The sequence below is a fragment of the Rhea pennata genome, chromosome Z (genome assembly GCF_028389875.1).
Source record: "Rhea pennata isolate bPtePen1 chromosome Z, bPtePen1.pri, whole genome shotgun sequence".
NCBI lineage: Eukaryota > Metazoa > Chordata > Aves > Rheiformes > Rheidae > Rhea > Rhea pennata.
Window position 1 is genome coordinate 2,160,141 of NC_084702.1, and position 15,873 is coordinate 2,176,013.

The 15,873-nt window shown below is 41.3% G+C and overlaps 1 protein-coding gene across 1 annotated transcript in view; it reads right to left on the minus strand.

The window, feature by feature from the left end:
• The window catches only part of SHB (SH2 domain containing adaptor protein B), a 69,398-nt gene that overhangs the window by 28,292 nt on the left and 25,233 nt on the right, over positions 1–15,873 (minus strand). The window contains exon 3 of the mRNA XM_062600172.1: positions 5,164–5,379. Within this exon, the coding sequence (XP_062456156.1) occupies positions 5,164–5,379 (216 nt within the window). The remainder of the gene's footprint in view (positions 1–5,163; positions 5,380–15,873) is intronic.

Below are 15,873 nucleotides of genomic sequence, written 5' to 3' on the forward strand. Positions count from 1 at the left end.
TTTTGGGTAGTTGGAGGGACTTCAACTACCCTACTCCTTGAGCCTCCTATGACTGCTGCTGACATTCTTGTGAGGTCTGGGCTAGCCCAAGGTGATGAATGGATGAGGATGAATCAAGAATCCCATCAGGCTCCTTTCTTGTGGGCAGATATAAACACAGGGCAAACAGGAGAGACTCTTGAGTGACAGGGACCAAGGGCCTGAACATGGGAGAAAGTAAATCCCAAAGAGATACCAAGAGGCAAGAGGGTGGGACAAAGTGTTAGGTCCAAGAAGGATGGATGAGAGACACTAGCCATGTCTGAGGGACATGAGAAAGGGGAGAGGAAGATAAGACCAGAAGCAGAAGGGAAGCAGGGCAAGATGCAGACATAGTGAGGATAAGGGACAGACAGAACACAGAGAACAGGCCCAAGGACAGAAAAACCTCCCGAGTCTTGAGCAGAAAACACAAATTCCTCAGAAAGCAAATGCAAAGAGTACTGATGACCCAGCGCAAACCCACAGCTTGTGGCAATGCAGAGCTGCCTCATATCCTGGGCACAGCTTGAAGATCCTTCCAGGCAGCAGCCACACTGCCTGTAGAACAGTTTTACTAGGGACTTCACTGCAGAGTAGGCAGGCTCATCTGTCAGAAGACGGAAGCTTCACATTTGCAGAGCACAGGGTGTTTCAGCACAGGGACATACAAACAGAGAAGAGAATAGCTATTGAATTAGGGCAGCAGTATCTGCACCAGAAAAGCGTCCACAGCACAGCAGACACCAGAAGCAGAAGCTTTCAGACACAGATGCCAGATTAATTTCCAGCACATGCAACAGAACAATCGTGCTGCTGTGCAAGCCTAAGGATTTACCTCTCCTCTGACCATGGCCAAACTGATAAGCCTGTCTTGACACACAATAGGTATCCCACATCGCAACTAGGATTCTTGTAGCCAGACAGCCTCCCAGTACCAGCCAAGCAAGCATTTTATTGGCCCCAGCAAAAGTGATAACTCAGCTCAGACAAGCCTGAACTCAAAACTGTTTTTATCATGGCAGGGCTTAGCAGCAGAGCTGTGTCCTAGTGGAAGCTACACAAGCAGGTTAGGCTTCTGTTGGAGTTCATGTTCTTTAGAGAGAGATTTCTTTTACTTACACGGCATTCAGCAGAACTGGATATTGGGTTAGGTTTAGGCTCCAGAAAGTTACCAGCATTCACTTAATGGAAAGTGACTGAGCCTGGAAATCTCCAAAAGTACTAAGAGCAGACATGATAGAGCAAACCATACTACTAGAAAACAGAAATCAACTTTCTCCAGTCCCTCTTCTCTTCCATAGGAGTCTAACAATATGAATGGGGTTGCTGGGCAAGAGGTTTCTTGTTAAGCAGTTCCTTCATGTTCATCCACCTCTTTCTTCCTCCCAGCCACATTCGTCAGGATAGATATTATGGATAACAGCTTGGGTTGGAAACAAACCCAAACTAACCCCAAACTAAAGATGCAGAACAAATGAAGCAGAGAGGCAGAGTTACTCTCATAATAGACCCGCACCGTTCTACTTCACTATGCTATAAGAGAAACACATTCCTGACAAAGCCATCTCCACCTGCCTATTAGGGTATCACATCAGAAACAAAGAGAAAGTATATTTTCACAGCAGGCTATTCGCGGAACATCAACGCTATAGAGTTCTGTAGAGAACTGTCATTCTCATTTCTGTAGTGTTGCAGTATCATCACATGCAGCATTGCAAAAGCACAGAATAATTCAGAAGATTCCTGCTCAAAGCAGAGGCTGCTATCAGAACGACCAGGTTGCTCAGGAATTTATCCACTCATCCCTTAACAATGAATGCAAACATCCAGGAACGGACACTGCAAAACCCCTCTTTGAAGCCTGTTCCAGTGTTTCACTGTTCTCATGGGGATTTTTTCCCCCCAAATCCATTTGGAATCTTTCCTGATTTAACTTATGCTTGTTGCCTCTCATCTTCCACCAGGCTCCTGCATCTGTGAAGAATCTGACTCTATCTTCTTGAAGACCTCCTTGTAGATATTGGAAAGCTGCTATTAGATCCTCCCAAAGCTATTGACTAAACAAACTCAGTTGCTTCAATATCCTTGAGCCCCTTTACCACCTTAGAGGCCTGTGGCTGAACTTGTCCTGATTAATAAATGTCTGTCTTGTACTGGGGCACCCATAACTGGGTTCAATATTCCATATACAGTCTAACAAGTGTAAAGAAAGCATAATGCTTCAAAGTTTAGCAGTAGGGTAAACATCTATTTGGGCAGAGAAAAAGAACTTCTTAAACTGTTCTACTTCCAAAATAGATGCCTTACTCATTACAATCAGTGAATCACATTTATAATATGAGCAGTCCCACAAGAATTGTCCATCCTGCTCACAAACCAACACACAAGAATGCTCATAGAGCCAAATCCTTTTATGAAGAGGAACAGAAGTCCTGTCTTTGTTGTCCTGGTAAACTGTCAGACAGCACAACACGTCCTACATGACATAGAGAAAAAGCCGATTTACAGAGCAATCCTGGGAGCAAATGTTTCATTTTTTTTTCAAGTGGTGGAGAGAACAACTCCATCTTTTACAGTACAAGACAAACAAACATCACAGAACAATACGTCAGATCAGGTTCTCCACAAAGTATTGGAGAACTCAAATTTGTTATCGTTGCACACAATTGCAATTTGACTGCAGTGCAGGCAAACAGAATGGAGTTCATTTCAGATAATAAGTACAAACAGGTTTTGAGAAGGTTTTAATGTAATTTTGAATAAAGATATCCTCACAATAAGAGTGGTCTACTATTAGATGGAAGTGACAGAGCTCCCAAGAGAAGTGTACAGAAGCTTTTTTTCCTGTTTTGTTCTTGGACTTGTTGGAAAGCTGGAAATACATTTTACATTAATAGTGATACAGGAAGATGTTAAAACTTCACATGTTTTCAGTTCAACAGCTCAGAATAACCTCCCCATGACAGCACTTTAAACAGTAGTTCAACAGAACTTTCATGACTTTGCTATGCTGATTTCCGTGTGCAACACAGAAGTTACAAACAACCAATATATTTCACTTGGCTATTTTTGTGTTACTCAAGGACATACTAAGAATCAAAAATTTGCAGTTGCTTAACCAGTGTTTTCTTTTTTTCTATGTGAGCTTGCTCTCCGTTTCATGCTTCAGTTACGTACCAGAAGACAAATAAAACATGTGGGTTTTGTACTAAGTGTTAACACTACAGCAAGGCTCTGCATTGCCATTCTCCTCCTGAAGCAAAACATTTCCTCAAGAGCATGCAGATTCTGAACAATCACTGTAAAACAATCAAAATGCAATGCAGATAACATAAAAATCTTTTCTACAGAGAAAGAGGTATTCCACAATGAGTTACTAGGAGCCCCTGGTTAATCTGATATATTTCTCTTATGCTCAGGTTGAATAGCTTTGCAAAAACTTTGTCTTATCTGTTGTGTGTGTTGTCACAACCATGGCTGACTCCTGCTTCAGCACAGAGCCAACAGACATGTGGAGAAACCATTTTCACTTCATTTACTCCATGCTAGTCTGTTTCAGAGGCAGCTCTTTGCATTCATCCTGGTTGGATTTCATGAGACTGCTGTCAGTCCATTTCTCCAGCCTCATCCAGTCTCTCTGATAGCCAGTCCTGCATCTCCAGTTTGATATCATTGCAAATCTGATGAGATATGTTACCTCTCCTTCTCCAGGTTACTGATAGAGATGTTAAACAAGAAAGGTCTCAGGACAGACCCCTAAGGAATCACACCTGTAACCAATCTCCAGGAAGAGTATGAACCACTGAACACCACCCTGTGAGCCCAATGAAGCTGCCACATTTTCACTCATCTAAATTGTAACATTCCAAATCACATAATAAAGGTGTTGCAGCAGCACATTTTGAGGCTGAAGTCACTGTAGATGCACCAACTGAATGAGCAGGTCTTTTAATTTAAACACAGAAAGCAATGAGATTTAACAAACAGGATTTACCACAGGATAAATTCACACTAGATATTCCTTAACATTGCTCCTAAGACTCTTCCATGCCTCCATATAGAGCTACATCCCTTTCCTTACCTCCTCACTCCCAGAATCATGACCACACACAGTTTTCCCTTTGGCCTATGTTCCCCAAGCTTTCTGTCAAGCTTACACCCAAAATGTAAGGACTCTGTTTTCAGATACAGCTTTTACCCAGAACTTGTCACCAAGAGATAAATGGAAGAGCAACATCCTACAAGAGCTTCCTGGAACAGGGCCAGAATATCAGACTTAGCTGGGCTTTGCTAGGGGTACAGAGGTTCTATCAAGGAAACAATCCTTGGCCCCCAGAATTACATTAGACAGGGTAGCATCCAGGCAGGCTTTGAATATCTCCAGAGAAAGAGACAAAGGGCTCATCTGGGACTTGTACCCAGGACCTCTCACACCCTAAGCAAGAACCATACCCCTAGACCAATGAGCCATTACTGCTCAATGAAGTCCACTCAGCCACTTTCTGCAATTTAACAGGAAGGAGAAAGAAGAAGCAGAGCCAAACCAATATTACCACAAAGCACAAGCATTCACAGAAACCGCAAACTATTTAGTGTGAGATTTCTTAGACTGACAAGTTCTGAGACCTTCAGCAGTTCAAAAGCATTCATCTGAAAACAAATTCTACACATCTAGAGAGATGCTCCAATTAGAATGGAGACAACACTCATGACAAACACCAAGAAACAAAACTGAGTAGAGGCATGCTACTGCATGCATGCTGCACAGCTACTTTTTAATCCAGCTTCTTTAGGAAGCAGCTCACCACTCAAAGGACCTTGCAAAACATCTCTCTCATCATGCAGTCACACAGCAATCAACATCCATTGTAGCAGGTCTAATAAAACAGAGAGTGCTGACATGAACCAAGTGCTGAATGAGTCTACAGGAGTTCAGCTGAAGCACCAAACCAGTGAAAGGATTGTTCTATACTTCTGCAATAGATAAAGACTTGAGACTGCCCACATTTGCCTTTCAGAGCTTTCTTTTCTTTTTTGCCCTCCCCCTCCCCCCCAAGCAGCAATGCTCAAATTCTCCTAAGGACAGGTACATATGCTATGGGCATGGGAGGGAATTTTATAGTTGGGATCTAGCAATCCTACCTGCCAGGGCTGGGATGGTGACTTTGTTCCATTCCCACGGCTGATCATACTCTTCTGCAGGCCTGTCATCATCCTGTGGCAACTTGCTTTCTCGTAAACGCTGACTCACCACACTTTCAGAATCTGATTCCACACCACTGCCTTCTGGTTCATAGGGTGTGTCATAGAGCTGCAGGCTTTTTTGATGGGACTTCACATTCTCCTCTCTCTGAAATTCTGTTGGCAAAAAAAAAAAAAAAAAAAAAGAAAAGAAAATTCCATTAGTGTCACTACTGACCATGTCTTATCATTGCAGTTAATAATTTTACAGTGTTTAACTTCCAGGCACTTCATAATATCCATGTAATTATACTACAGATGATAAGCTGCTACAAGACTTCTAAAACCCATCTCTCCGTTTAGTAACTATCTGGAAGCAACAGTTTGCGCTGCATAACAAACAACTGCAGCACGTTCTCCTGCTTTCACCAACATACTTCAGCTTTTACAGAGACAGATTACAGGGATCACACTGTACTTGTAAGCCGGTGTCAAGCACACTTGCAAGCAATTGCATGTAAATTCTGAGAACACCGATGTTTATGTATGCTGTTAAGTCTTCAAGAAGACATAAGTTTGAAGCACAGCTCCTAGATACCAAGATGGATAAAAAATAAATCCCACAATAATTATTTCCACTGACCTAATTATATGTGCAGTTACCACTAAAAAAGCCAAAATATCAACAGACAAAGAGCTGAGGCTAAATTAATCATAGGAAACAAAGACAGTGACACCTAGACCTTAGCTCACGTTATTTCAATATTAAATTAACAATGACTGTCCAAAAGATGGATATGTTGAAGCTCAGCAAAAAGGAAGAGAGCACTGCCATCACAAGCAAGCCGAACCACAAGCCAAGCCGTGTTTGGAAGAACACGGACAGCAAATAGAGAGAAGCCATCAAGCCCTCTCTTGGTCCTCAGGAAGGATGCATCCGCTGGGCTACTGTGTCCAGTTGGCACAGGCCCCCCTCCACAGAGCTGATAAAACCAGAAAGGGACCATCACCAGCTGGGCAGCAGCCTGAGATACATGGCTGATTAGTCTGATGAGGAAGAGGCTGAGGGGGATCTAACAGCATCCCACAGTACCTGAGGGGCAGTTGGAACCAGTCCTTCTCAGCCGTGCCAGGCAATGCAACAAAGGGCAGCAGGGGCAAGATGTGGGCTGAGGGATCCAGGTGCAGCACTGGGAGAACCTTTTTGCCTTGCAGAATGGTATATCCTGGACAGGCTGCCCTGGAGGTATTGGTGGAGGGGGGGTCTTCATTCTTTGAGATTTACAAGCTTTTGCTAGGCAAAACCTAGCCTACTCCATTTAGTGCTGTGGGCACTTGACTCCTCTGAGTAATCAGAGGCTGGGCAGAAAACTACCTGGGGGCTTTTCCCATTCTGTGAATTATCACACATGTCAACCTGTGCAGACACAACATCAAAGAAGATTTTCAAGCTCCAGTGATTAATTTAGTTCTCACTTGCATGTCAGGTAATTTCCATTTAGGCTACAGAAAAGTCTTGCAAATCTTCAGGAGTATAGCCTACTGAAACTTTATGGGGAGTCTGATATGAACAAGTCACATGTCATATAGGATGCAAGGTGAGAGTTCTTCCAGCATTCAGCTCCAAATATGGGACAATCCAGCCCACAGGTGGGCTGCAAATCAATTTTCACAATGTCTTTGCAAACTTTACTCTGTGAATTTACAGTTTATTTTTTCTGCACACTGTCAACGGTAACAGTCCGCAGATAAGTACTGTGTTGATGCACAAAGGCATTGCAGGAATGGATTTTGATGACCACCAAATAAGCTTTCATCTTTTGCTAAATATCTGTGTTGCCACGCACAAAGAACTGTAAATAGATATATCATATTGCTTAAAGCATTTAACAACTCTGCATTGCCTCTACGGCTCCATGCTCCAGCTTAGGAAGTGTACTCAGAACTAAGGTTTATGAAACATTTCCTGCATCAGTGTGAAAACACCCAGAATTCAACCAATATATTTTCATACTTTGAAAAGAAACAGTCAAAAAATATTTCAATCTTCCCTCTGGTCTAGCCAAAAAAGCTTAAAGTGTCAGGGTAAATTCAGTAGCAGGTGAAAAAAAATGCTGGCCCATTAGCTCCTCCTTGTTCTAAGTAGACAGAATTTTAAGTCCTTACCCAGGGAAATGAAACAGTTCTCCCATACAGGAACCAACAGTTGGATACACTACCCTCAAAGGAACCAAGTAGTAGAATCAAGTGAAACCATTATCCTGGATGGCACATGGAAAAGTCATTACTTGCAGCAAATTGCAAAGTTAATTTAAAAGAGAGGGAGAGAGAGACAGGGAGAGAGAGGCTTGTGAGAAAGTGAAGAGGTTGTTTTTTAACCTACAAATGAAGCAAAGATTTACAGCAGCCTGGCCCATAACCCTAAAAACTATTCATTAATTCAAATATTCATATTTGAATATGAAAATTCATATTATCAAAGACAGTACATTAAATAATTGCTTAAAATCTAAATTAAATCAAAAGTACTGTGAAAAAAATCTACAGGAGGACAATGTCCTTACTGTTTGGAAATACATATTAAATTTACACATTACGGATACAGCAAATCTGAAGAAATCTACAGCAAAACTAATGATGACAAGTAATACAGATCTAGATAATTCCTAGTTATAAATAATAGCCACGTTCCTACCTTTGCAATACAATCAAAATCTAGAAAAGGATATCCAGCTTGCTCGAAAGGGATACTTTCAATCCACCAAAAATAAAATACAGTCCTTGTGTTTCAGCTGTCTTTCTAAAAAAGTTCTGCTCAAATATACTATGCTGCATTAAGAAACAGCTAATTAACACCTAGGAGTGTTAATACTTTCTTGAATTCTGCTCCTTGAATTGAGAAGAAATAGGGATCTCATTTCCTCTAAGTCACAAAGGCAGGATGTGTCTGTCTTTCAGGACAGTGAGGTCAACCACTGCTACACAAGGAAGCGTGCCTTCCCATGGAAGAGCCACGATCCTGCCCGCGCAGCCATCTTACAAGAAAAATCTACTAGTTTTCAACGTCAAACACAGCTACAATACTGGCTGCTGGTGCACGACGAACATCAGAGTAGAGGAGCTGATAAAGAACTCTTCTTTCAACCTCATGCACAAAAGCATCAGTCTATGCAGAAAAGGCAACATTTAAAATAGAAGGTGGTCGGTTGCTATTTCATGCCTTGTGGTCAGACAGTAAAGTGATGGATTTTTGGTTATGAAACAAAGAAGCATTAGTAGGAAAAGCTTGAAAACTAGTGAGGGTAAGGGAAGAGGGGGGTAAAAGGTACATGTACATACATGTATGTATGTGTAAACACACATATGCATACATACACACAAATGAAATAAAACATGACTATGATGTTCAAAGATGAACTTTATAAATCTTTCTTTAGATTTACTTAAAAGGAAAATATATGCACTCTCCTTTATAACACTTTCCGTAAAGTCAAAGTGTATCTTTGAAAATTGGAAGAATATTTATACAGAAAATATTATTTAATCATTTATCTATTTTATTTGGTCAATATATTATTATAATTTATTATTAAAATTGCTTCAATTTTATTGAAAGTTAAAATCAAACACAGCTCAATGAAGAGTTCGATATTTAAGAATTAAGTATCTGAAGATGACAGAACGTTTGTGCTTTTCTCCTGATTTTCACGTAGCCTCTAATAATGACAGCTCCAAGTGCTAAAATAGTTACTGGAATGACCAGAGACTACAAAATTGTGTTAATTCTGCTTTTCTGAAGCAAGGCTTTGGGGATTTAGAAGGCCAAGAGTTTTTTCACTGTAAAGGCAGCAAGGGTAGTGAAAAATATATCTAAAGAAAGAGTGCGAAAGGTGTGTACAAGCCATTCTTGGTTTACATTTTAATGTCTTGAAGTTCTAAGTTATTAATTGTATCCTCTAAACTCTCACTTCTGATAAAGGACTTTTTTATAGATTTATGTTTATTACGCTAGCTAGCTAATTAAAAAAAAAAGCAACCATACTTTCCAAAGAAGTTATTTTACTAGCAGGCTAGAAGAGACATCCAAATAATTCTTATTCTCTCAAACTACCAGTTATGGCAGAATCAGGCTCCAAGAGCCTGGACTCCTTTGCAAAACTGAGAACCTGACCAGCCAGGTACAGAAACTGAGATATTTGGAAGCATAAGATTATGAGATACGAGACTGATCTTGAAATTCTTCTTTCCATCTGCTGAGCAATTCTGATGTATACCCACATACAGAACAGACCTACAGCTCCACCAGATGAGCAGACAACCCCATGATGACCATTCCAGCAGCCACACTAAACTGTTTAATAATCTTAACTAACACAATATGAGAACATTAAGTTCTGACAAAGGCTTCCCCCACCTTTTTTTTTCAAAAGAAAAGAAATACCACACCCTCTGAGGCAAACATTTCCGTAAGTGTCACGTGGCAGTAAACTGAACCTTATCTAATAGGCCATTTTCAGAGTAGCACAACTATTGGAAGCATCCCAAGACTTTAATTTCTGTGAAAAACAAGAAGAAAATTTCCTCTTTCATCAGAAGAAAATTTCTTCTGATGAAGTATGATAAAAGCAAAATACAAGAGTCCTCCTGCAAGAGCTGCATGAGGAATGTCACATACAGAAAGGTTCCCTGAAATTAAGCACTGGTAAGAGAGTTTTCTTTTCTTGCCAGACAAGAACACAAGCTAAAGCTTCATCTGGGCAGATGGTGAAGATATTAGAAAAGCACATTCCTGTGTCATAATAAGAACACACCTTGCCTGCCTACAACCAGCACACAGGAAAGGGAATCTCCTGCTCAGCACAAGTAAGGAACTCATCTGCAGTTCTTTACTGCTATGTTAAAAAGGATAGAAGCATCATCAGCATACAGGACTCCAGGCTTTGGTCAAAGTCCTCATGGTGAGTTACACTAATTTTAGTCTGCAAGAGGCAAAACAATATGTCACGCGAATCCTCTGTTCTTTTCAACCTTTCCTGTTCTCTGATGAAACCTTTTAAACATTTTACACACCAAGAGTTCACAGCATCTGTGATAACACAGGCATAGGAATTTCTTTATCACTTCAACAACAGACAGTAATTTCTGCATGTCCCATCATGAAATAAAGAGATTTATAAGGTAATTAGATACAGATGCATTAACTTATAGACAAACTAACTGCAGCATAAATAAGTTATTTTGACTGATTAGTGTGTCAGATTCCAGACTGTGCTGACCTACACATATCAGGCATAAATAAAACAAGACAGACCCATTTCTGCTATAGATTTCAGAATCGGTGGAGAACTTACTCCTACCAGCTCCTCAGTTGCTTGCCCTATGACCATACTCCTATCTTAGTGAGACAGATCTGACTATCAACGCAACGTGCTGGAAATGGTACTGCCATACAATGCTGATTTCTGAAAGACTGGCACTGATCTTTCCTTTTTTTTTTTTTTTTTCTTTTTTTTTTTAAGTAAACTACCTGGACTATTAATACCCTTTGCCTAGGAATAAAACTTCGGGCACTAGGACAAAATTCCACTAAGAAGACTCTACACAGTGTTCTTAGTTACTCCCACCTTCATTTAACATTACAAAGCTCAATAAAGAGTTCATGGTCATATCAGTGGATAAAGCATCACCATCTTTGCTATAGCTCTGGATGAAATACTTTGTAATGCTATTATCTTCAATCAGTTGTAGTTGGTAGAAGCACCTGGATGAATATGCAAGAATTTGCAAAATCACAAGTGCATGTATTTAACTTTCATCACTCACACAGCTATCTGAAGAAGAGTCAGCAGTTAATTGGTTTGTTTACACAAATAATTAAATTTTCAAAACACTGGGTTAGAACAGAATACAGCCATCAGCTTTAAGGATTTCTGCTCCCCCTATCTGGATTCAGACTACAACTCCCCTCTAGATATGGCTTCACTGACAAATCCTCCACCCAGAAGATGGCACTGAAACAACTCCAATCCTAATGACAAAGATTTAGCTTGCTGCTAACATACTCAAGAAAGCAACTAGCTATCAACTATGTAACAAGTAAAACTAAACACAAACGAATGTGAATACCACCCTGATGCTAGCCTCACTTAGAACATTTGCTTCACTCAAACTAGGTAATTCCAGCTGCCAGGACATTAGCAGTGAAGTGACTTCATCTGGAAATCGCAGATATTTCTGCTATCAAGTTCTCAAGGCGCACAGATAAACGAAATATTTATCTTCAGAAAGGTCTGAATTTTTAACAAAAGCAAGCAAAGAAATCCCAACAATTCTTTTTTAGATTCTATTATTAGTTGTTTGCATGAACACAATGCCATACTGGAGGAGGGAGTGTTTCAGCAATCAGGATACAAGCTAATCTATCTACAACTGGAATAGACAATGTGGAGTTACAATCAACACAGCTTTTGAAATGCTGATTTACATTTCACATTCAAGAGCCCCAGTAGAGCTGTCTGCAGGGTGCTTGGAGGACTTGGTATTGCGCACTCTTTTCCTACGGAAAAGTGTTTGGACAGAGCAGTTCCATATTAAAAAGAAAAGGAGAAAAGAAAGTATCAAGGATCAAGACCTGCTTGTGGACAAACCACATCTATTCTTACCAGTCACTAAAGACCTGGAGTTATCAGTGGGAGCAAAAATAAACTTGGGAAGTTTCTCTTCACACTGACTGACACTGGTAAGTATCTGGTGCATTGCCCTAGACATTATCCTGACAGCTCAGCCAGCTCCTACAGGTGAAGACCAGACCAGGGCTAGATCTAAACACAGAAAGCCATACCTCACTCTGTGCTCTTCTCACTCTCTATCGCAGGATAGTTCTTGCTGAACTGGCTGAAACCTCTTCTCTCTACATGCTCTTGAGGTTTCCAGGCATTCACCTGGCATGCAACTCTATTAAGGGCAGAAAGTAGTAAGGCAGGCTACACATCAACCAATAACCTGCCAGTTTGCTAGAGGCAAATTTGCACAGATGCGAATGTTCAGTCCGACATAAGAACGAGAAAATTGTTTCCAATGAATCTCTTTACTTTCCCTCTACACAAACAGCCCAGAAAAGCTTAAACAACTGCTTACTTATTCCAGCTTCACTGTTACTGTTTCTTTTTCATGCCATCTTGGCAAGATGACATTTTACAATTCATACTGCAAGTTTATCACTGTGTCTTTGTGAAGTCTGTTCATCAGTGGCAGATCGCAGAAGCCAAGTTCTATGTCTAATCAAAATTCACTTCAGAACACTAGAAGTCCAACTACTTTCTACTCAGCTTTCAGGTCCATCTGGATCCCTTCAGCTACTGGGAACAGGACAGCACGAATAACCTCATCCCAATAGCAAGGAAAGCTGTTTTGAGACTGCAACAACTGCCTCCCAACGCTTGCAATTCCAGATTTCTCTGCAGGAAAAGCTGGATATGAGGTCTTTTTTTCCCTCCCCTTTCTTTCTGAACTAAGGCATATGACTCAGATGCGAGACATCTTCCAGGAAGGAACAACTGACCTTTGTTCCCCCACCTCACTTTGAGAACTTGGCATAATGTCCTGATATGAAAAGCAATGGCCCCAAACAAGCCGCATCATGACGGAAATCTTATCAAACTCTAGGCTTGACTCAGGAAGCCTACGGAAAGCATCAAAAGAAACTTTAGATTCCAGCAGTCCAGATAAAGAAAGAGCACTGGCTTAGCCAAAGCAAGGCCAGGAAGGGTGAAGTACCTTTGCGATAAGTATCAGTAAATGAGCAATAAAACCCGCTCATGAGTTTCACCAAGGAAGAAAATAAACAAATGAAATACTCCACCAGAAGAGACAAGAAGTTCAGTCTTTCTTTTTAGGGAATAGGGAGGTGAGGAACGTGAAGAAGGAGAGGGAAGAAGGGTTAATGGTGGGCAGGGACTACTACAAACACAGACACATAGAGGAAGAAAGACTACATCCTGGTGAGTTAGCAGAACAACATTACTGTTTCCAAAAGACATCACTTTATGAATCCAGCCTTGCAGACAGATTTCTTCCAAAACAGAAGCAAAAAATAAAAGAAATTAAAATATTTTAATTTCTTTAGTTGCTTGAAGTCAAAAGTTTATTCTATGTAGCTGTTCCCCTCATCCCATTTTCTGTTAAATGAACAGTCATTAAACATTTTAACTATTGTCTTAAAATTCATGATTTCAGGAAACTTTTCATCTTTGGAGGTGTTTTGATGTTTCTTAGCCCAGTTACTTCTTATACATTACCCAGAAAGATGTAGAAGAGGAGCAGGGATGCTCTGTTTGCTCAGAAAAATCAAGAATCTGTACATTTATTGCAGCTTGGCCAGTAGCCAACTCTGGTTGCTGCTACAGCCAGTTGCATCATGAGGCAATCGTTTGTACCTAGTCCATCCAATAATTCATGTACCTTACAGTAAAACAGAGACTTTGGCTCAAATAAAACACAAGCTTCTCATACCCTTAAGCTGCTATGGCACTATAAAAGTGCCTTTTCCTTGCAGTGAAAGCAGAAATAGAAGCCCTCTTAGGAATGCAGACTGCACAAGGCCAGAAGAGAATCAGGGTAAGCACCAGGAGAGTGGGATAATTAAAGGTATTTTCATATATACCTACTAGCACAATGTTTCCCTCCACCTCTGCACAGCTCTCCTGCCCATCCTCCCCCAAAATTATTCTAACATTAGCACAACCAGAATCTATTCTCCTTAGAGAACATCCTAATACTAATGAGATGGCTATTTTAAACAAGCTAATGCTCTCCAGGGTCAGGGCAAAGAAATTGTAGCAATCAACTATGCTCTGCTGTCTCCTGCAGTTAAATCAGTATTGCTGACTCAGGGCTATTACTGATGCTCACAACCCTCTTGCCAGCTCTCTTCAAGAGCACAATCTCACCTCTTGGCAGGAATCAACTTGAGAGGAGAGAGGAGTGAAATTATAAACCATTCAAAATGTAAATGTAGCTCAGTGCTTTCACAGAAAGGAGAAACCTCATCTGTCAGGGTCTCTGTTTGTTGAGAGCTTACTCAAAAGCTTGGCACAAGACCATGTCTGAGCAGTAAGCTTTTTAGCGAGTATAAATATGTATCTAAACTCATACCTTCAAGATTATATTGCAAGAGAAATTCAGATATCAAGAAAAGCCACTTTACTAAAACCAAGACAAGACGTGCAGTTCTTTCCCCGACACCTGGAAATTTAAGATCAATGAGAATTACTGAAGGAATCCCATTCTCTGCATGAAGTTCACTTTGAAGCTGACCTTGCTTTCATGGGTGGGAGGGGAAGGAGGAAACCAGAGGAAGAGGAACCTTAAGATGTTCCCCCAGGCCTACGTTGCCCTATGATAAGAGGGAAGTTGCTCACAGGAACATCACACATGGCAGACTTAAGTGGTAGATTCAGGCAGCCTGAACAGCTGCCATTTCTTATTAAACAAGGCTATACCGGCTCTGCTCTCATCATAATTTTGTCATCTGCCAGCATTCCCCATATGGAGTACAGGGTAAGGAGAAGGACTGCTGCTTCAGACTCATGCAGTAGATTTCTCCCACAGATATGACTACATGGTCAAAAGCAACAGGAAAGTGTGAACCGCACTTCAGAGGAAGCATCATTGTGAATGACTGCATGCATTTACCGGTTTGTCTGTATTTGTTATATTGCACAGGCAAACCCTGACCTGATGTCAACTTTCAGTCCAAAGCTCAACCCGCATCTTGCCCCTGCTGCCCCTTGTTGCATTGCCTGGCACGGCTGAGAAGGACTGGTTCCAACTGCCCCTCAGGTACTGTGGGATGCTGTTAGATCCTCCTCAGCCTCTCCCTCATCAGACTAATCAGCCATGTATCTCAGGCTGCTGCCCAGCTGGTGATGGTCCCTTTCTGGTTTTATCAGCTCTGTGGAGGGGGGCCTGTGCCAACTGGACACAGTAGCCCAGTGGATGCATCCTTCCTGAGGACCAAGAGAGGGCTTGATGGCTTCTCTCTCTATTTGCTTCCTCCAAATGCAAACAGACAGCTCTGGGCTCTCCAGAACAAGAGAGACATGAAGCCAGAGTAGGGCTACGAGGACGATCCGAGGGCTGGAGCATCTGCCCTATGAGGAACGACTGCTAGAGCTGGGCCTGTTCAACCTGGGGAAGAGAAGACTGAGGGGGGATCTTATCAATGTGTACGAGTACTTGAAGGGACACTTGCTACACTGGTGTCAAGGAGCTTTATTTTCCGGTTTTCACCTGGGGCAGCAGCCTTATAAGGAACTCTAGTTACTGCAGTGTTATCTTGAGTTGTTTCTTGTTTCTTCTCCTCTTTGCCTTCCAATCCTTCTGCATTTGTTCTGCAAGGAACAAATACCAACCACAGCTACTACCAACTGGCTGCATTTCAAGAAAGCCATTAAGAGTGGAACTGATGATTTTACACCTGGACTCTTAGCAAATGCAGTGCAGCTCTTCTATTTAATGAACATGGTATCCCTGAAGTACATACTTGACAGATTCCACATGCTGAGCCAACTTCTTATTGTTACAGCCCTAGGAAACACATTAGAAGGGTATTCAAAGCACCAAACCCATTAAACAGCAAAGTCCCACGGAAACGAAACAGAGTTCGGACTA